The sequence below is a fragment of the Triturus cristatus genome, chromosome 10 (genome assembly GCF_964204655.1).
Source record: "Triturus cristatus chromosome 10, aTriCri1.1, whole genome shotgun sequence".
In the NCBI taxonomy this organism is placed as follows: Eukaryota; Metazoa; Chordata; class Amphibia; order Caudata; family Salamandridae; genus Triturus; species Triturus cristatus.
Window position 1 is genome coordinate 1,239,736,362 of NC_140593.1, and position 21,899 is coordinate 1,239,758,260.

The 21,899-nt window shown below is 51.2% G+C and overlaps 1 protein-coding gene across 2 annotated transcripts in view; it reads left to right on the top strand.

Annotated features, from left to right (window-relative positions):
- MAGIX (MAGI family member, X-linked) overlaps positions 1-21,899 on the top strand; it is a 463,247-nt gene that overhangs the window by 392,739 nt on the left and 48,609 nt on the right. For both annotated transcript variants that reach the window (XM_085629880.1, XM_085629879.1), the window contains exons 11-12: positions 3,474-3,595; positions 9,200-9,358. In XM_085629880.1, coding sequence (XP_085486006.1) covers positions 3,474-3,595; positions 9,200-9,358 — 281 coding nt within the window. The remainder of the gene's footprint in view (positions 1-3,473; positions 3,596-9,199; positions 9,359-21,899) is intronic.

A 21,899-nucleotide genomic window follows, 5' to 3' on the forward strand; every position in this document is an offset into this window, starting at 1 on the left:
GATGAAAAGGTCTAGGGCCGGACCACCTGCAGTTTCTGGCACTCCAATGATGCGTATATTGTTGCGCCTTGCCCGGCCTTCCTGATTATCCAGCTTGGCGAGGATATGTTTGCTGTCTATTTCTAGCTGACTTACCTGGCGTTGGAGTTGTGCTGTGTCAGTGGTCAGCACCGTCGTTGTGGACTTCACTTCCGTCAGTCTCCCTGAAAGCTTGGAGTAATCAGCGCGGATCAGAGAGATATCAGTGGAGATCGTGCCTATCGAAGACTGGATTAGCTGTAGGGTGACCATGATGTCCGTGAGTGTAACCGAGTCAGCTGCTTGCTGTGGTGGGGTCTCTGTCTCTGTCGGTTGATCCTCCAAGTCTTGCGGGAGAGGAGGGGGGAGGGGCGGTAGTCACCGCCGCTTGCCGTGCTATCGTGCGCAGCGCGCGGCCTTTCGGGTTTCTCGACCCTCAACCCCCTGCAGCGTCTGGCAATGAGGAAGAAGTGCATTAATTCTGTACGCTACTGAATGTCCTTGCGTCCGCAGTTTGCCAGCGGATGATGCCGGTCTGTGCTCAGCGCCAAACCTGTGGAGCAGGCCGAGAGAGACAGGCGTCTCGTAACTTCTGTTGCGATGCTATGGAACCATGGAGCCCCTGCCCCAGCCACCTGCCTCAAATCGCCGGCACCATCTACACCGTGCAACCAGCCTCCGCAGGCCTGCCTACGGCGACCAGGGCCTGTAGATATGGCCTCTGTGGATGGTGAGGATCCTGGCGTCACGTGGTGTTTCGGCTGGTCCGCCACATCGAGTGCGAGTGAGAATCATCTTTAAAGCTCTTTGCTTGGTGCACAAGGCACTTCACCAGCAGGGCCCCTCTTTTTAAGGAAGAGTATTTCCTGGTACACACTGAGTAGACCCCTACGCTCGTCCTCTGCCAACTTGGTGGTCATCCCTAGATTTCATCGCTGAAGTGGGAGGGAAGAGGATTTGTGCTGGAAGCATCCAAGGCCTCGAATGGCCTACCCCCCTATCTCAGAGCTACATCTGATCATTTAGCATTCAGAAAACGCTTGAAGACCTGGATTTTCTCTTCCATTTCATTTGCTGGGTTATTCAGTGACTAGAAGCATCAAACTAGCGCTTAGACACCTTATTTTGGCATTAGAGTGCTTTATAAGCAGACATAACATTAACATTCCCCTTAAAACCGATTTGTGTGTGATTTTTCAGACCAAGAACTTCGTTCTACAGTAAGTACTTTTTAAGTTATGAATTTTTCAAGTTCGCAAAATGAATTACTTTTGTGTGCAATGACGCACCATTGAAGTCAATGGGAGAAAAGAACAAAAGGCATATAAAATCATACGGAGGGATCCCCTTCAGAATGTAAGTAGGTGACAAGACCAGGCCCAATGTGCTATGAAGAAGGGGCCACTTGGAAGCACACTGCACAAAGGGACTAGAGGTAAGCCCGAGGGGTCCCACTTGAGAAAGCAGGCCGCAAGAGCCTCAGGACCACTGGAGTACCGCTGGATCAACGTTGCCAAGGTTGTTCGGCCTGGTGCAGAGCAGCTAGGTCAGCCAGGTGGCGTGTGTCAAGATGTCCTTGTTGTCAGGAGTAGGCGGCCTGGAGAGGCAATTTCGGGACAGCTGGGCCACTCACGAAGTGGGTCTCAGGGGTCTCGATGTCCCTTGATGGGTGCTTGCTTCCTGGCAGTTGGAATCCGGATTGGAATCTTCATTTCGCTGGATGCTGTATGGGGTGCGGTACCCCGGGTATTGGTGCGGCATGGCTCTGGTAGATCCTGGTGTCTCCAAACTTGGTGGAGAGACAGATCTGATCCTCCGAAGCTGGTGTACCACTTTTGTTTTAAGTGCTGCATCAGAGTCGCCGAGGAGCAGCAAGTCGACAAACCTAACTTCGCGGGTTCAGTGCCTGCAGACTGCAGGGGAACAGTACCTCTACTCCAAGGGAGTTCTTTGGCGATTTGTCAAATGCTGGAGGAGCTCCAGAGTTATTGGAAGCATCACAGTTGCAGGACGAGACGTCACACCACGATTGTCGAGTCCTTAAGGTAGCAGACAGGTTTTAGCGCCAATTTTCATCAGCAGGGCTTCAGTCTTCGGGCCAGCAGCTCTTCTTTGTCCTTTTCTTCTCTGTATCAGCTGAATCTAAGTTGCAAGGTCCAGGGATGCCACCTAAATGCTACATTTAGGGGCATTAAAGGGAGTGACAGGAGGTAGCCAATGGGCTACTTACCTTTAGGGTGTCAACACCCTCTAAGTGACCATTTCTTGTGGAAAGGGACACTACACTGACCCTAATTGGCTAATTACCCCTCAAACCAAGATGGAGGGAAATGAAAAGTGGGGCCCACATCGCCTGCCCCACCTTAGGGGTGACGATGGCTGAATTGGGACCCACCTCCTAATTTACCAGATTTTCTCACCTGTCCTCCTGCCAAGTGTGGATCAGGAAAGAGGGCTCGCATCCTCCACTGCCTGAAGCTGCCTGGTTCGCATGTGCGCCAAGTCGACTCTTCAGATTTCTCTGCACCAAGACACACAGCCTGCAATGGCAGTGTGCATGCTCTTGGTGAGGGGACCCTGGGGTGGCACAAATTGTGCTGCAGCCCCTTCTTCACCTGCTTCAGGGCCAATCCCCTGGTACCAGGGGTACCTTTAACTAGGGACTTATAGAGGTTGCTGAAGTGCTGCGGATTATGGTACAGTTTAAGAGAAAGAACACTGGTACTGGGAACTTGATTAGCAGGGACCCCGTACACCTCACTCAAAGTTGCATCAAAAACCAGGCAAAAAGTGGGGGCTACTGCAACAAGAACCCAGTTTCTCACATTTCTGTCTCTGTGGTCACTGGGGTTTGCCACTATTTCTTCCATTTGTGTTTCTGCTGTAACTAAGGCTTGTCACTGGTTCTTCTGTTTGTGTGTCTGTGGTCACCAAGGCTTCTTGCTGGTTCTTCTGTTAGTGTCTCTGTGGTCTGTTTGTCCCTCTGTGACCACTACGTCTTCTTGCTGGTTCTTCTGCTTGTCTCTCTGTGATTTCTGTGGCTTGTTGCTTGTTCTGTTTGTGTCTCTGCGGTCTTTAAGGTTTGTTGCTGGTCATTCTGTTTGTCTCTCTGTGGTCACTGAGACTTGTCGCTTGTTCTTCTGTTTGTCTTTCTGTGGTCACTGAGGCTTGTCACTTGTTCTTCTGTTTGTGTCTTTGTTGCCACCAAGGCTTCTCGCTGCTTTTTCTGTTTGTCTCTCTGTGGTCACTAAGTCTTGTCTCTGGTTCTTGTGTTTGTCTCTCTGTGGTCACTAAGGCTTGTTGCTTGTTCTTCTGTTCGTGTCTTTGTGGTCACTGACTCTTGTCGCTGGTTCTTGTGTTTGTCTCTCTTTGGTCACTAAGTGTTGTCGCTGGTTTTTGTCTCTTCTTGGCCAACGATGCACCTCACTGATTTGGTGTCCTTTGTTTTACCTCAGATGGGGATAGTATTTCCGAAGCCGCAGAGATCGAAGTGGATGAAAAGAGAACGCCGTCCAGTCCTGTGACCCAGGGGCCCCGGTCCCCACAACCAGTGGGGTCCAGAGAACCACAAGGCCAGGTACAGACCACCAACTATCGGAGTCGTCTAACTAGAGGTACTCATTGCTTCTCTAGAGGGACAAGAAAACACAAGACCACAGCAGGCATTCTCATGGTTAGTGGGAGGTGTACAATGGGTAGTAGGTAGTGTTCGATAGGTAGTAGGTGACATTTGATGGTTAGTGGGTGGTGTTCGATGGTTAGTGGGTGGTGTTCAATGGTTAGTAGGTGTCGTTCGATGGTTAGTGGGTGGTGTTTGATGGTTAGTGGGTGGTGTTCAATGGTTAGTAGGTGGCGATTCGTTGGCTAGTTGGTGGTGTTTGATGGTTAGTAGGTGCGTTCGCTGGGTAGCAGGTGTCGTTCAATGGTTTGTAGATGGTGTTCGATGGTTAGTGGGTGGCATTTGATGGGTAGCAGGAAGTGTTTGATGGGTAGTAGGTGGCGTTCAATGGTTAGCGAGTGGCGTTCGATGGTTAGTAGGTGGCGTTCAATGGTTAGTGGTGGAGTTTGATGGTTAGTGGGTGGCTTCGATGGTACGTATTTGGAGTTTGATGGTTCGTGGGTGGAGTTTGATGGGTAGTATGTGGCGTCCGATGGGTAGCAAGTGGCGTTTGATGGGTAGGAGGTGCTGTTAATACTGGAGTTGGGCAGCTTCAACAGGGCCTGTCTGTGGTGAAAACTGCGGTGGCCTCCTGAGGAATATCTTGGGCTGTATGCTGTTTTACAAATGAAGCACAGGCAGTCTCTGAGTGGGCACTCTTGTTTACCCCGGGTGTCCCAGTGCCACAATACTGGTGCCCTCCAACTGCACGGGCACTTGACTTCTTTTGGCTTCTTGACTCTCTCAGGGTGGTGGGGACGAGCAGCCAAGGCTCCCTCTGGGAGGTGGTGCTCGCTAGAAACTTTGGGCCAGGTATACAACCCGTTTTTGCATGCGCAAACGGGTTTACAAACCCATTTGCGCATGCAAAAACCTATTGGGCCATGTACATAGCCTATTTAGCGAGTCACAATTTTTATGCGACTCGCTAAATAGGTTTTGCGACTTGCTATTTCAAAGGCGCGTTCCCTTCCAAATAGCGAGTCTCAAAACCATGTACAAATGTTTTGCGACCGCAATTGCGGTCGCAAACACTCACAATTACTACCTACTTCAAGTAGGTGGTAATGCATTTGCAAATGGGAAAAGGTCCCCAGGGGACCCCTTCCCCTCCGCAAATGCATGCGCAACTATTTTTTAAGGGCAGGCAGTGGTTTCAGGGACCATTGACTGTCCTTAAAAAATGAAATGAAAATGTTTCCTTTTCTTTTTTTTTAAATGCACCCCGTTTTTCTTTAAGGAAAACGGGCTGCTTTTAAAAAAATAACTGCTTCATTTAAAAGCTGTCCCAGACATGGTGGTCTGCTGAGCCCAGCAGGCCACCGTCCCTTGGAGGGCTGGCATACCTAATGGGGTTGCAAATTGCGAGAGGCTCATTAATATTCATGAGCCTCGCACTTTGCGACCCCCATTGGGAAATGCAAACAGTGTTAAACACACTGTTGTACATTTCATTTAGCGCCTCGCAATTTGCGACACGCAATGTGTCACAAATTGAGAGGCGCTAAATGAAATGGTCGTACATCTGGCCCTTAGATACTATTGGACACAGCGGATTACACCCAGTACGGCCAATGGTCGCTAGAGCTGTGGCTTTAAAAGAATGGGCTTTGAGTCACCTGATGGACATGTGTGGCAGCACAAATGATAAACTGCAGAACGGCGTGAGGCTCTTTCACCACCTGGGGCCGAGATAGGAGCCCAGCAGGGCGGGTCTGGCCCTAGCAGGCATTGGGCGTCTGCCCAGAAGGCTGGAAGGGTGGAGCCGGTTTTGCAGCGGCGGGACGGTTTTGGTACTGGGGGGCTGGTTTTGTTACTTGGGGCTGTTTTTGTTGCTATGGGCTGGTTTTGTTGCTGGGGGCTGGTTTTGTTGCTATGGGCTGGTTTTGTTGCTATGGGCTGGTTTTGTTGCTGGAGGCCGGTCTTGTCACTGGGGTCTGGTTTTGTTGCTGGAGGCCAGTTTTGTTACTGGGGGCTGGTTTTGCAGCAGTGGGGGCCGGTTTTGTTGCTATGGGCTGGTTTTGTTGCTGGGGGCTGGTTTTGTTGCTATGGGCTGGTTTGTTGCTATGGGCTGGTTTTGTTGCTATGGGCTGGTTTTGTTGCTATGGGCTGGTTTTGTTGCTATGGGCTGGTTTTGTTGCTGGAGGCCGGTCTTGTCACTGGGGGCTGGTTTTGCAGCAGTGGGGGCCGGTTTTGTTGCTATGGGCTGGTTTTGTTGCTGGGGGCTGGTTTTGTTGCTATGGGCTGGTTTGTTGCTATGGGCTGGTTTTGTTGCTGGGGGCTGGTTTTGTTGCTATGGGCTGGTTTTGTTGCTATGGGCTGGTTTTGTTGCTGGAGGCCGGTCTTGTCACTGGGGGCTGGTTTTGTTGCTGGAGGCCAGTTTTGTTACTGGGGGCTGGTTTTGCAGCAGTGGGGGCCGGTTTTGTTGCTATGGGCTGGTTTGGTTGCTGGGGGCTGGTTCTGTTACTGGGGGGGCTGGTTTTGTTGCTGAAGGCCAATTTTGTTACCGGGGGCTGGTTTTGCAGCAGTGGGGCCGGTTTCGTTACTGGGGGCTGGTTTTGCACCAGTGCGGCCGGTTTCGTTACTGGGGGGCGGTTTTGCAGTAGTGCTTCAATATCGGCCCCAGTAACAAAAGCAGCAAACAAGCCTTTGCAGCTTCCGGGGGCCGGGCCGTGCTTCACCAGGGGCTGGTCTGATAAACTTGCCAGGGCTTCTTTGGATTCCCAGTCCGGCCCTCGAGCCCAGGTACTCTTCTAGTGCCTAGATATTAAAGTGCTAGAATAACCCTGGGGTCTCTGCTCTAAGGACATAAAGGCACCACACCTCAGGCACTTTTATAACTATCAGAGCCAGGTGTAGCCAGAACAGTGCCAGGTGTTCCAAAGTACAGTGCCAAGGCTAGCAAGGGTTACGGCCAGGAGTGGCGAGGGCAGTGCCAGGTGTTCCAAAGGACAGTGCAAGGCTAGCAAGGGCAGTGCCAGGCAGCCCTCTCTAGCCAGGGCATGGCCAGGAGTGGCTAGGGCAGTGCCAGATGTATTGGAGGACAGTGCCAAGGCTAGCAAGGGAAGTGCCAGGCAGCCAGCTGTAGCCAGAGCATGGCTAGGAGTGGCGAGGGCAGTGCCAGGTGTTCCAAAGGACAGTACCAAGGCTAGCAAGGGCAGAGCCAGGCAGCCAGCTGTAGCCAGAGTATTGGAGGAGTGGCGAGGGCAGTGCCAGGTGTTCCAAAGGACAGTGCAAGGCTAGCAAGGGCAGTGCCAGGCAACCCTCTCTAGCCAGGGCTTGGCCAGGAGTGGCTAGGGCAGTGCCAGATGTATTGGTGGACAGTGCCAAGGCTAGCAAGGGCAGAGCCAGGCACCCAGCTGTAGCCAGAGTATTGGAGGAGTGGCCAGGGCAGTGCCAGGTGTACCAAAGGCCAGTGCCAAGGATAGCAAGGGCAGAGCCAGACAGCCAGCTGTAGCCAGAGCATTGCCAGGAGTGGCTAGGGCAGTGCCATGCATGCCTAGGGCAGAGCTAGCTGTAGCCAGAGGAGCACAAGGTGTAGCAAGAGCAGTGCCAGAAATAGCAGGGGCAGAGCCAGCTGTAGCCGGGGCAGTGCCAGACGGAATTGGACTGAGCCAGGTGCAGCCACAGCCGTGTCAGGTGTAGCTGGTATAGTGCCAGGCACAGCTAGGGCAGCACCATAGGTACGAAAGGGCCATGCACCACTGGGGTAGAGCTAGCTGTAGTTCGAGCAGTGATAGGTGTAGCAAGGGCAGTGGCAGGTACAGGTGGGGTAGAGCTAGCTGTAGTCAGAGCAGTGCTAGGTGTAGCAAGGGCATTGGCAGGTGCAGGTGGGGCAGAGCCAGCTGTAGCTAGGAAAGTGCCAGGCATTGCAGGGGCACAGTCAGCTGTAGCTAGGACAGTGTGAGGTGGAATGGGACTGAGGAATCACCCACAAAATATCGACTACCACAATATCGAAAACATATCGAGGTCCAAAATATTGTTGTAAAAAATATCGTTTTTTTTAAATGTTAAAAAAAATGTAAAATAAAGTAAATAATACATATAATGTTAAAATTAATTAAACATATACATATAAAATATAATATATATACTTACTTAATACTATTCATAAATAAATATTTTAATAACTTAAATTGTTAAAAACATTTTATAAATTATAAGTACATATATACACATACACAAATAATATAAATACAAATATAAAAAATATATATAACAAATTTAAAAACTACAATATTTTTAATCTTTTTAAAATAAATTATACACAACATTAACTAAAACAATACAGAAAAATATTGGATAGCAGAAGGAAATAAAATTACTATTCCCACTCCAGTGAGTGCAACAGAAGAGAAAGTGTTGGATAGCGTGAGGGTAAAAATGACTATTCCAACTCCAGAGAGTGCAACAGTAGGGAAAGCGTTTGGATAGCGGGAGGGTAAAAATTACTATTCCAACTCCAGAGAGTGCAACAGTAGGGAAAGCGTTGGATAGCAGGAGGGCAAAAATAACAAACTTATCAATTAAATTATTTTTTTAATTAAATAATGAATCAGTAATAAATTAACAAAAAATTAATTATAAATACCAATAAATTAAAATTAAAAAATACTTTAATAACATTAAATTACTTCCCAACCTATTCCGCAATAAACCCACAACCTGCTCTGCATAAAAGTTAACACAATTAATATAATTATCAATTAATCGGTTAATAAAAATTAATTACCAATTAATAATTAATTAACAATAAATTAATTATCAATACCAATAAATAAAAAGTAATCATTACTTAATTACAATTAAATTACTTCCCACCCTATTCCCCTATAAACCCACAACCTGCTACAGTACTAAAATGCAAAATGTACTTACATTTTTTTTACTAACTTCTAAACATTTAATACATTTATTTAAAAAAAAATACAAAATATAACAAAACGTGTGGAACACATACTTATAAAATACAGAACACTAACATAAACATTGATATTATTAACATCGACATTTCGGCTATCAATATTACTAACTTCGATATTAACAAAAACAATATTTCTTACCTTCAGGTCGATATTCTGGTCACCGATATTCTTGATGTCTATATTCTGTCCCTACGATATTTTAAACTCGATATTAATGTAGGTCGATATTATGTCTGTGCACCAGGACTGAGCCAGGTGTAGTCTCAGCTGTGCGAGGTGTAGCTTGTACAGTGCCAGGCATAGCCAGGGCAGTGCCATAAGTACCAATGGGCAGTACCAGGTGCAGCCAGGGCAGTGCCTTAAGTACCAATGGGCAGTACCAGGTGCAGCCAGGGCAGTGCCATAAGTACCAATGGGCAGTACCAGTTGCAGCCAGGGCAGTGCCTTAAGTACCAATGGGCAGTAGCAGATGCAGCCAGGACAGTACCACGGGTACCGCGGGGCAGACCCCTCACTGACTCCAATGGCAGCTCGGATCTCAAGGGGTGGGGCTGTCCAGAGCACTCACCCACCCACTGCCCTCTTCTGGTTGCAGGTAGAGCTGGCCCCGGAGGGCGGACAGTACCAGGTGGAGCTTCATAGGGGCCCCACCGGCTTCGGCTTCAGCCTGCGGGGGGGCAGTGAGTACAAAATGAACATCTACGTGCGAGGCATGATGGAGGGGGGGCCCGCCGAGAAGAGCGGCCGCATTCAGGTAACTGTCTCTGTCTCAGCAGCCCCTGTGTGTGCAGCAGTCTGTCTCTGTCTGAGCACCCTGCCTCTGTGTGCAGCAGCCTCTGTGTGTGTGCAGCACCCTCTGTGTGTCTGCAGCAGCCTGTCTGTGAAGCAGCCTCTGTGTGTGTGCAGCACCCTCTGTGTGTGTGCAGCACCCTCTGTGTGTGTGTGCAGCAGCCTCTGTCTGTGAAGCAGCCTCTGTGTGTGTGCAGCAGCCTCTGTCTGTGAAGCAGCCTCTGTGTGTGTGCAGCAGCCTCTGTCTGTGAAGCAGCCTCTGTGTGTGGGCAGCACCCTCTGTGTGTGTGCAGCAGCCTCTGTCTGTGAAGCAGCCTCTGTGTGTGTGCAGCACCCTCTGTGTGTGCAGCAGCCTCTGTCTGTGAAGCAGCCTCTGTCTGTGAAGCAACCTCTGTGTGTGTGCGGCAGCCTCTGTGTGCAGCAGCCTCTGTGTGTGTGCAGCACCCTCTGTGTGTGCAGCAGCCTCTGTCCGTGAATCAGCCTCTGTGTGTGGGCAGCACCCTCTGTGTGTGTGCAGCAGCCTCTGTCTGTGAAGCTGCCTCTCTGTGTGTGCAGCACCCTCTGTGTGTGTGCAGCACCCTCTGTGTGTCTGCAGCAGCCTCTGTCTGTGCAGCAGCCTCTGTCTGTGAATCAGCCTCTGTGTGTGTGCAGTACCCTCTGTGTGTGTGCAGCAGCCTCTGTGTGTCTGCAGGAGCCTCTGTCCGTGAAGCAGCCTCTGTGTGTGTGCAGCAGCCTGTCCATGTTTGCAGCAGCCCCTGTGTGTGCAGCACCCTCTGTGGGTGTGCAGCACCCTCTGTGTGTCGGCAGCAGCCTCTGTCTGTGCAGCAGCCTCTGTCTGTGCAGCAGCCTCTATCTGTGCAGCAGCCTCTGTGTGTGTGCAGCAGCCCCTCTGTGTCTGCAGCAGCCTTTGTGTGTGCAACAGCCTGTGTGTGTCTGCAGTAGCCTCTGTGTGTGGGTTTGTGTGTGCAGCAGCCTCTCTGTGTCCGCAGCAGCCTTTGTGTGTGTGTGCAGCAGACTCTCTGTCTGCAGCAGCCTCTGTGTGTGTGTGCAGCAGTCTCTGTGTGTGCAGCAGCCTTTGTGTGTCTGCAGCAGCCTCTGTGTGTGCAGCAGTCTGTGTGTGTCTGCAGCAGCCTATCTGTGTCTGCAGCAGCCTCTGTGTGTGTGTGTGTGTGCAGCAGCCTATCTGTGTCCTCAGCAGCCTCTGTGTGTGTGTGTGTGTGTGTGCAGCAGACTCTCTGTCTGCAGCAGCCTCTGTGTGTGTGTGCAGCAGCCTCTGTGTGTGTGTGTGCAGCAGCTTCTCTGTGTCCGCAGCAGCCTCTGTGTGTGCAGCAGCCTGTGTGTGTCTGCAGCAGCCTCTGTGTGTGTGTTTGTGTGTGCAGCAGCCTCTCTGTGTCCGCAGCAGCCTCTGTGTGTGCAGCACCCTCTGTGTGTGTAGCACCCTCTGTGTGTCTGCAGCAGCCTCTGTCTGTGCAGCAGCCTCTGTCTGTGCAGCAGCCTCTGTGTGTGTGCAGCAGCCCCTCTGTGTCTGCAGCAGCCTCTGTGTGTGCAGCAGCCTCTGTGTGTCTGCAGAAGCCTCTGTGTGTGTGTGTGTGTGTGCAGCAGCTTCTCTGTGTCCGCAGCAGCCTCTGTGTGTGCAGCAGCCTGTGTGTGTCTGCAGCAGCCTCTGTGTGTGTGTTTGTGTGTGCAGCAGCCTCTCTGTGACCGCAGCAGTCTCTGTGTGTGCAGCAGCCTTTGTGTGTCTGCAGCAGCCTCTGTGTGTGCAGCAGTCTGTGTGTGTCTGCAGCAGCCTATCTGTGTCTGCAGCAGCCTCTGTGTGTGTGTGTGTGTGCAGCAGCCTATCTGTGTCCTCAGCAGCCTCTGTGTGTGTGTGTGTGTGTGTGCAGCAGACTCTCTGTCTGCAGCAGCCTCTGTGTGTGTGTGCAGCAGCCTCTGTGTGTGTGTGTGCAGCAGCTTCTCTGTGTCCGCAGCAGCCTCTGTGTGTGCAGCAGCCTGTGTGTGTCTGCAGCAGCCTCTGTGTGTGTGTTTGTGTGTGCAGCAGCCTCTCTGTGTCCGCAGCAGCCTCTGTGTGTGCAGCACCCTCTGTGTGTGTAGCACCCTCTGTGTGTCTGCAGCAGCCTCTGTCTGTGCAGCAGCCTCTGTCTGTGCAGCAGCCTCTGTGTGTGTGCAGCAGCCCCTCTGTGTCTGCAGCAGCCTCTGTGTGTGCAGCAGCCTCTGTGTGTCTGCAGAAGCCTCTGTGTGTGTGTGTGTGTGTGCAGCAGCTTCTCTGTGTCCGCAGCAGCCTCTGTGTGTGCAGCAGCCTGTGTGTGTCTGCAGCAGCCTCTGTGTGTGTGTTTGTGTGTGCAGCAGCCTCTCTGTGACCGCAGCAGCCTCTGTGTGTGTCTGCAGCAGCCTCTCCAACAGCGTGAAGGATTGCCACAAAAAGAGCGCCAGCTGGGCAGGAAAGGTATTTATACCTGGCTCCCCGCCCACCAGCGCGCCAAAATGACGTGGGGCGCGCCCGACCCAGAGGGGGTCCCCAAAACACTAGACTGTCGCCGTGTGCCATCATGTGGCACTAAAGCGGCCACCCTCTTATGGGGGCCCCCTGCGTGGGCCGTGGGCAGCCACAGTCTCTGCAGGCTGCTGTGCACAGTGGGGTTTGCCAAGGCTCCCCTCGGCCCTGCCCCTCACACCCCACAGGCAGCCACCCTCCTGCTGTGCACAGCCTTAGCCCATGTGCAGGCCTTGGCTGCAGGGCCTGGCCTCAGAATAGACCCTCGCCCAAAACTCAGCAGGTGGGCAACCTCACCTTGTGCAGTCAAAGGTCATGTCCAGTGGGGGGGGCCTTGGCTGCCCATGTGGGGGGTTATGTCCGGGGGGGATTGCCACAGGGCTTGGCCAGCGACCAGTCCCTGCACCCAACCTACCACGGGTGGCTAGCGCCCCTCCCTGCACACGGCTGAAACCTGCACAGTGAGGGTTTGGCGGCAGAGCACAGGGGTTGGGTGCAGGACACGGCCACAGGTGGACATTTGAGGGGGTTGGGTGCAGGACATGGCCACAGGTGGACGTTCACGGGGGTTGGGTGCAGGGCATGGCCACAGGTGGACGTTCACGGGGTTGGGTGCAGGGCACGGCCACAGATGGACGTTCTCTGTGGTTGGGTGCAGGGCATGGTCACAGATGGACGTTCACGAGGGTTGGGTGCACGGCATGGCCACAGATGGACGTTCACGGGGGTTGGGTGCAGGGCACGGCCAACAGATGGACGTTCTCTGGGGTTGGGTGCAGGGTATGGCCACAGATGGATGTTCACGGGGGTTGTGTGCACGGCATGGCCACAGATGGACGTTCACAGGGGTTGGGTGCTGTGAGACCGGCCTCCCGGCGTTGCCCTCCCAATCATCCAGCCAACCTGCAACCACCCTCAAGACACGACATCTCCGACTCCGGCCGCCCCAGCCACCCAGATCCGAGGGCCGGCCAGAGCCCTGACAGACTCGACACCCTACCATGCATGTCCGACCGAGGGAGCGGGAACCCTCGAGCCAGACCCAAAGGCGCCAGCCCAGTCACACCTCGGGTCGCCTTCCCCGGGAAGACTCGATCGGCCACCAGGCCCCTGGGGAGCAGGCGCCTCCCCTGCCGAGCGTCTGGGGTCCCTCCCAGACCCACCTGAAAAGACCAAAGAAGTGAGCGGCAGGAAATCCCGCCGAACCCCCTCCGTCACCCCAGTCCCCCCTCTGCGAGGACCCCGGACTTCAAAGAGCAAGCGGAGTATAACAAGGGGTGCCGGAGAAACGAAGGTAGAGAAGACCTGGAACCATCCGAGCCTGCTGACGCTGTCGCGGCTCCTGAACGCTGAAGTCACCTGGGCCTGCTGAGTGACTCGCGGCCTCTTGCTATTGAACCATCTGAGCCCTGCTGACGAGGTCGCGGCACCCGAGCACTGAACCACCTGGGCCTGCTGAGTGACTTGCGGCCCCCAGCTATTGAACCATCTGAGCCTTGCTGACGGAATCGCGGCTCCCGAACTCCGACCACCTGTGCCTGCTGAGAGACTCGCGGCGCTCCCCTTGAGGACGACTCGGTAAGAGATCGCCCAGAGAATCGACACCCTCCAGCTCGAGGATTGTGAGCTATCCGCAGGGTATTTCGCAGAGACACTATCTTGAAAGACTGTCCCGCTACCCCCATTCCCGCCGACCGATTTGTGGTACTTTGTGCCACTGCTGTACTACGTGCATCTTGGATCATAAAGATCCCTTGAAAATCATCGATAAAAGAACCTATCGTCCTACAAAGAATACGTGTGGTGTCACTCTGTTCGTAGTGTATATCAGGGTGTGCGCGCCTTGTTCGGCCTACGTGGGAGAGGTGGGTCAAAGGGGCGGGCAAGACGGGCATCGAACCCCCCTCCGGCGAACGCCTTTCCAACAGGTGCAGGGCATGGCCACAGATGGACGTTCACGGGGGTTGGGTGTAGGGCACAGCCACAGGTGGACGTTCACGGGAGTTGAGTGCAGGGCATGGCCACAGGTGGACGTTCACGGGGGTTGGGTGCAGGGCATGGCCACAGATGGACATTCACGGGGGTTGGGTGCAGGGCACGGCCACAGGTGGAGGTTCACGGGGTTGGGTGCAGGGCATGGCCACAGATGGACGTTAACGGGGGTTGGGTGCAGGGCATGGCCACAGGTGGACGTTCACGGGGGTTGGGTGCAGGGCATGGTCACAGGTGGACGTTCACGAGGATTGGGTGCACGGCACGGCCACAGGTGTACGTTTGAGGGGGTTGGGTTCAAGGCATGGCCACAGGTGTACGTTTGAGGGGGTTGGGTTTAGGGCATGGCCACAGGTGTACATTTGAGGGGATTGGGTGCAGGGCACGGCCACAGATGGATGTTCATGGGGGTTGGGTGCAGGGCATGGCCACAGGTGGACGTTTACGGGGCTTGGGTGCAGGGCATGGCCACAGATGGACGTTCACGGGGGTTGAGTGCAGGGCATGGCCACAGATGGACGTTCACGGGGGTTGAGTGCAGGGCATGGCCACAGATGGACGTTCACGGGGGTTGAGTGCAGGGCATGGCCACAGGTGGATGTTCACGGGGGTTGGGTGCAGGGCATGGCCCCATGCGGATGTCCTCAGGGGATGTATGACGTTACAACGCACACTTTTACAACGCATGCACTTACAACGCATTTTTTACAACGCATAATCCATTACAACGCATGACATTACAACGCATGACACTACAACGCATTTTTAAAAACTACCTTTACAACGCATTTCCATTACAACGCATACTACCTTTACAACGCATACCATTACAACGCATAATATTAAATTGCATTTAAGGTAAGTATTAGATAGTATAGGGGTAAAAGTTACTTTTCTAACTCCAGGGGGTGCAACAGTAGGGTAAGTGTTGGATAGTATAGGGGTAAAAATTACTATTCTAACTCCAGGGGGTGCAACAGTAGGGTAAGTGTTGGATAGTATAGGGGTAAAAATTACTATTCTAACTCCAGGGGGTGCAACAGTGGGGTAAGTGTTGGATAGTATAGGGGTAAAAATTACTATTCTAACTCCAGGGGGTGCATCAGTAGGGTAAGTGTTGGATAGTATAGGGGTAAAAATTACTATTCTAACTCCAGGGGGTGCAACAGTAGGGTAAGTGTTGGATAGTATAGGGGTAAAAATTACTATTCTAACTCCAGGGGGTGCAACAGTAGGGTAAGTGTTGGATAGTATAGGGGTAAAAATTACTATTCTAACTCCAGGGGGTGCAACAGTAGGGTAAGTGTTGGATAGTATAGGGGTAAAAATTACTATTCTAACTCCAGGGGGTGCAACAGTAGGGTAAGTGTTGGATAGTATAGGGGTACAAATTACTATTCTAACTCCAGGGGGTGCAACAGTAGGGTAAGTGTTGGATAGTGTAGTGTAATATTATGCGTTGTAATGGTATGCGTTGTAATGGTAGTATGCGTTGTTTGGAATGCGTTGTAAAGGTAGTTTTTAAAAATGCGTTGTAGTGTCATGCGTTGTAATGTCATGCGTTGTAATGGATTATGCGTTGTAAAAAATGCGTTGTAAAGGTAGTGCGTTGTAAAAGTTGCGTTGTAAAGGTTGTTCCCCGTCCTCAGGGGTTGGGTGCAGGGCATGGCCACAGGTGGACGTTTACAGGGTTGGGTACAGGGCATGGCCACAGGTGAACGTTCACGGGGGTTGGGTGCAGGGCACGGCCACAGATGGATGTTCACGGGGGTTGGATGCAGGGCATGGCCACAGGTGGACGTTCACAGGGGTTGAGTGCTGGGCATGGCCACAGGTGTACGTTTGAGGGGGTTGGGTGCAGGACACAACCACAGGTGGATGTTCACATGGGTTGGATGCAGGGCTTGGCCACCGGTGGACGATCGAGGGGGTTGGGTGCAGGGCATGGCCACAGATGGACGTTCACGGGGGGTTGGGTGCAGGGCACGGCCACAGATGGATGTTCACGGGGGTTGGATGCAGGGCATGGCCACAGGTGTACGTTTGAGGGGGTTGGGTGCAGGACACAGCCACAGGTGGATGTTCACAGGGGTTGGATGCAGGGCTTGGCCACTGGTGGACGATCGAGGGGGTTGGGTGCAGGGCATGGCCACAGATGGACGTTCACGGGGGTTGGGTGCAGGGCATGGCCACAGGTGGACGTTCGCTGAAGTTGAGTGCAGTGCCTGACCTGAGTCCAAGCCCTGTGGCTAACCCTCCTTTGTGCATGGCCCGAGGCACCGCCGTGGCCAGGAGGCACCAGGAGACAGCTCTCACCTTCCCATGGAGGCATCATTTAGAAAAGCAGGTGAGGGGTCTCCAAGAAGGCCACTGTCTGACAAATATCTGAGCAAAGTTTGGAGCCCAACCCTCACCTTTAGTGAACATTCCCTCCTGTGATCCTGAAAAAATCCCTCTAGTCCAGTGCATTGTGGGATGCGCCTCTGAGCACCCTCATTCCCACCCCCTCCTCTCCCTCTCAGACCCCCAACACCCGCCCAACTCCTTTTCCAGTTCAATTTAAAAATGCATTATTGGGGACAATTATTGGTTCACATGTATATTTAAGGCAGTGTCAGAGGGCATGGGGGAGGGTCCACCCACCTCTCCTGGTTTCCCTTGGTATCTTCCTGCCCTCCCTCCCCCCTCTCTAGCAACTCTCTTATGGTCTCTTCCACCCTCCCTTCTCTGTCACCTTCAGCTTATCTCTCTCTCTCCTCTGCTCCGTATCCGCTCTGCCTCCCTCTCATAGCTCAGCTCCAACACATCCCAATACACCCTCAACACAACCTCAACAGAAACCCTGATACACCCTCAACACAACCTCACCAGAAACCCTGATACACCCTCAACACAACCCAACTCACTCTCAAAATAACCCCAGTGCACTCTCAACACAACCTCAACAGAAACCCTGATACACCCTCAACACAACCTCACCAGAAACCCTGATACACCCTCAACACAACCCAACTCTCTCTCAAAATAACCCCAGTGCACTCTCAACACAACCTCAACACAACCCAACTCTCTCTCACAATAACCCCAGTGCTCTCTCAACACAACCTCAACAGAAACCCTGATACAACCTCAACACAACCCAACTCTCTCTCAAAATAACCCCAGTGCACTCTCAACACAACCTCAACAGAAACCCTGATACACCCTCAACACAACCCAACTCACTCTCAAAATAACCACAGTGCACTCTCAACACAACCTCACCAGAAACCCTGATACACCCTCAACACAACCCAACTCTCTCTCAAAATAACCCCAGTGCACTCTCAACACAACCTCACCAGAAACCCTGATACACCCTCAACACAACCCAACTCTCTCTCAAAATAACCCCAGTACACTCTCAACACAACCTCACCAGAAACCCTGATACACCCTCAACACAACCCAACTGTCTCTCTAAATAACCCCAGTGCACTCTAAACACAACCTCACCAGAAACCCTGATACACCCTCAACACAACCCAACTCTCTCTCAAAATAACCCCAGTGCACTCTCAACACAACCTCACCAGAAACCCTGATACACCCTCAACACAACCCAACTCAACTCTCTCTCAAAAACACCCCAGTGCACTCTCAACACAACCTCAACAGAAACCCTGATACACCCTCAACACAACCCAACTCTCTCTCAAAATAACCCCAGTGCACTCTCAACACAACCTCAACAGAAACCCTGATACACCCTCAACACAACCCAACTCTCTCTCAAAATAACCCCAGTGCACTCTCAACACAACCTCACCAGAAACCCTGATACACCCTCAACACAACCCAACTCTCTCTCAAAATAACCCCAGTGCACTCTCAACACAACCTCAACAGAAACCCTGATACACCCTCAACACAACCCAACTCTCTCTCAAAATAACCCCAGTGCACTCTCAACACAACCTCAACAGAAACCCTGATACAACCTCAACACAACCCAACTCACTCTCAAAATAACCCCAGTGCACTCTCAACACAACCTCAACAGAAACCCTGATACAACCTCAACACAACCCAACTCTCTCTCAAAATAACCCCAGTGCTCTCGCAACACAACCTCAACAGAAACCCTGATACAACCTCAACACAACCCAACTCTCTCTCACAATAACCCCAGTGCATTCGCAACACAACCTCAACAGAAACCCTGATACAACCTCAACACAACCCAACTCTCTCTCAAAATAACCCAGTGCAATCTCAACACAACCTCACCAGAAACCCTGATACAACCTCAACACAACCCAACTCTCTCTCAAAATAACCCCAGTGCAATCTCAACACAACCTCAACAGAAACCCTGATACAACCTCAACACAACCCAACTCTCTCTCAAAATAACCCCAGTGCACTCTCAACACAACCTCAACAGAAACCCTGATACCACCTCAACACAACCCAACTCTCTCTCAAAATAACCCCAGTGCAATCTCAACACAACCTCAACAGAAACCCTGATACACCCTCAACACAACCCAACTCTCTCTCAAAATACCCCAGTGCAATCTCAACACAACCTCAACAGAAACCTTGATACATCCTCAACACAACCCAACTCACTCTCAAAATAACCCCAGTGCACTCTCAACACAACCTCAACAGAAACCCTGATACAACCTCAACACAACCCAACTCACTCTCAAAATAACCCCAGTGCTCTCTCAACACAACCTCAACAGAAACCCTGATACAACCTCAGCACAACCCAACTCTCTCTCACAATAACCCCAGTGCTCTCTCAACACAACCTCAACAGAAACCCTGATACAACCTCAACACAACCCAACTCTCTCAAAATAACCCCAGTGCAATCTCAACACAACCTCAACAGAAACCCTGATACACCCTCAACACAACCCAACTCACTCTCACAATAACCCCAGTGCTCTCTCAACACAACCTCAACAGAAACCCTGATACAACCTCAACACAACCCAACTGTCTCTCAAAATAACCCCAGTGCTCTCTCAACACAACCTCAACAGAAACCCTGATACAACCTCAACACAACCCAACTCTCTCTCACAATAACCCCAGTGCTCTCTCAACACAACCTCAACAGAAACCCTGATACAACCTCAACACAACCCAACTCTCTCTCAAAATAACCCCAGTGCTCTCTCAACACAACCTCACCAGAAACCCTGATACACCCTCAACACAACCCAACTCACTCTCACAATAACCCCAGTGCTCTCTCAACACAACCTCAACAGAAACCCTGATACAACCTCAACACAACCCAACTGTCTCTCAAAATAACCCCAGTGCTCTCTCAACACAACCTCAACAGAAACCCTGATACAACCTCAACACAACCCAACTCTCTCTCACAATAACCCCAGTGCTCTCTCAACACAACCTCACCAGAAACCCTGATACACCCTCAACACAACCCAACTCTCTCTCAAAATAACCCCAGTGCACTCTCAACACAACCTCAACAGAAACCCTGATACACCCTCAACACAACCCAACACTCTCTCAAAATAACCCCAGTGCACTCTCAACACAACCTCAACAGAAACCCTGATACAACCTCAACACAACCCAACTCACTCTCAAAATAACCCCAGTGCACTCTCAACACAACCTCAACAGAAACCCTGATACAACCTCAACACAACCCAACTCACTCTCAAAATAACCCCAGTGCACTCTCAACACAACCTCAACAGAAACCCTGATACAACCTCAACACAACCCAACTCTCTCTCAAAATAACCCCAGTGCTCTCGCAACACAACCTCAACAGAAACCCTGATACAACCTCAACACAACCCAACTCTCTCTCACAATAACCCCAGTGCATTCGCAACACAACCTCAACAGAAACCCTGATACAACCTCAACACAACCCAACTCTCTCTCAAAATAACCCAGTGCAATCTCAAAACAACCTCACCAGAAACCCTGATACAACCTCAACACAACCCAACTCTCTCTCAAAATAACCCCAGTGCAATCTCAACACAACCTCAACAGAAACCCTGATACAACCTCAACACAACCCAACTCTCTCTCAAAATAACCCCAGTGCACTCTCAACACAACCTCAACAGAAACCCTGATACCACCTCAACACAACCCAACTCTCTCTCAAAATAACCCCAGTGCAATCTCAACACAACCTCAACAGAAACCCTGATACACCCTCAACACAACCCAACTCTCTCTCAAAATAACCCCAGTGCAATCTCAACACAACCTCAACAGAAACCTTGATACATCCTCAACACAACCCAACTCACTCTCAAAATAACCCCAGTGCACTCTCAACACAACCTCAACAGAAACCCTGATGCAACCTCAACACAACCCAACTCACTCTCAAAATAACCCCAGTGCTCTCTCAACACAACCTCAACAGAAACCCTGATACAACCTCAACACAACCCAACTCTCTCTCACAATAACCCCAGTGCTCTCTCAACACAACCTCAACAGAAACCCTGATACAACCTCAACACAACCCAACTCTCTCAAAATAACCTCAGTGCAATCTTAACACAACCTCAACAGAAACCCTGATACACCCTCAACACAACCCAACTCACTCTCACAATAACCCCAGTGCTCTCTCAACACAACCTCAACAGAAACCCTGATACAACCTCAACACAACCCAACTGTCTCTCAAAATAACCCCAGTGCTCTCTCAACACAACCTCAACAGAAACCCTGATACAACCTCAACACAACCCAACTCTCTCTCACAATAACCCCAGTGCTCTCTCAACACAACCTCAACAGAAACCCTGATACAACCTCAACACAACCCAACTCTCTCTCAAAATAACCCCAGTGCTCTCTCAACACAACCTCAAGGGAAACCCTGTTACAACCTCAACACAACCCAACTCTCTCTCACAATAACCCCAGTGCACTCTCAACACAACCTCACCAGAAACCCTGATACAACCTCAACACAACCCAACTCTCTCTCAAAATAACCCCAGTGCACTCTCAACAGAACCTCAACAGAAACCCTGATAGACCCTCAACACAGCCCAACTCTCTCTCAAAATAACCCCAGTGCACTCTCAACACAACCTCAACAGAAACCCTGATACAACCTCAACACAACCCAACTCTCTCTCAAAATAACCCCATTGCACTCTCAACACAACCTCAACAGAAACCATGATACAACCTCAACACAACCCAACTCTCTCTCAAAATAACCCCAGTTCAATCTCAACACAACCTCAACAGAAACCCTGATGCACCTTCAACACAACCCAACTCTCTCTCAAAATAACCCCAGTGCAATCTCAACACAACCTCAACTGAAACCCTGATACATCCTCAACACAACCCAACTCTCTCTCAAAATAACCCCAGTGCAATCTCAACACAACCTCAACAGAAACCCTGATACATCCTCAACACAACCTAACTCTCTCTCAAAATAACCCCAGTGCAATCTCAACACAACATCAATGGAAACCCTGATACATCCTCAACACAACCCAACTCTCTCTCAAAATAACCCCAGTGCACTCTCAACACAACCTCAACAGAAACCCCGATACAACCTCAATACAACCCAACTCTCTCTCAAAATAACCCCAGTGCACTCTCAACACAACCTCAACAGAACCCAACTCACTCTCAAAATAACCCCAGTGCACTCTCAACACAACCTCAACAGAAACCCTGATACACCCTCTACACACAATAGCACACCCTCAACACAACCCCAATACACCCACAACACAACCCCAATACACCCTAAACACAACACATCTAACTCTCAACACAACACAACTCACCCTAAACACAACTCCAATACACCCTCAACACACCCTCAACACAACTCCAATACACCCTCAACACAACTCAACTTACCCTCAACACAACCCAACTCTCTCTCAAAATAACCCCAGTGCACTCTCAACACAACCTCAACAGAAACCCTGATACACCCTCAACACAACCCAACTCACTCTCAAAATAACCCCAGTGC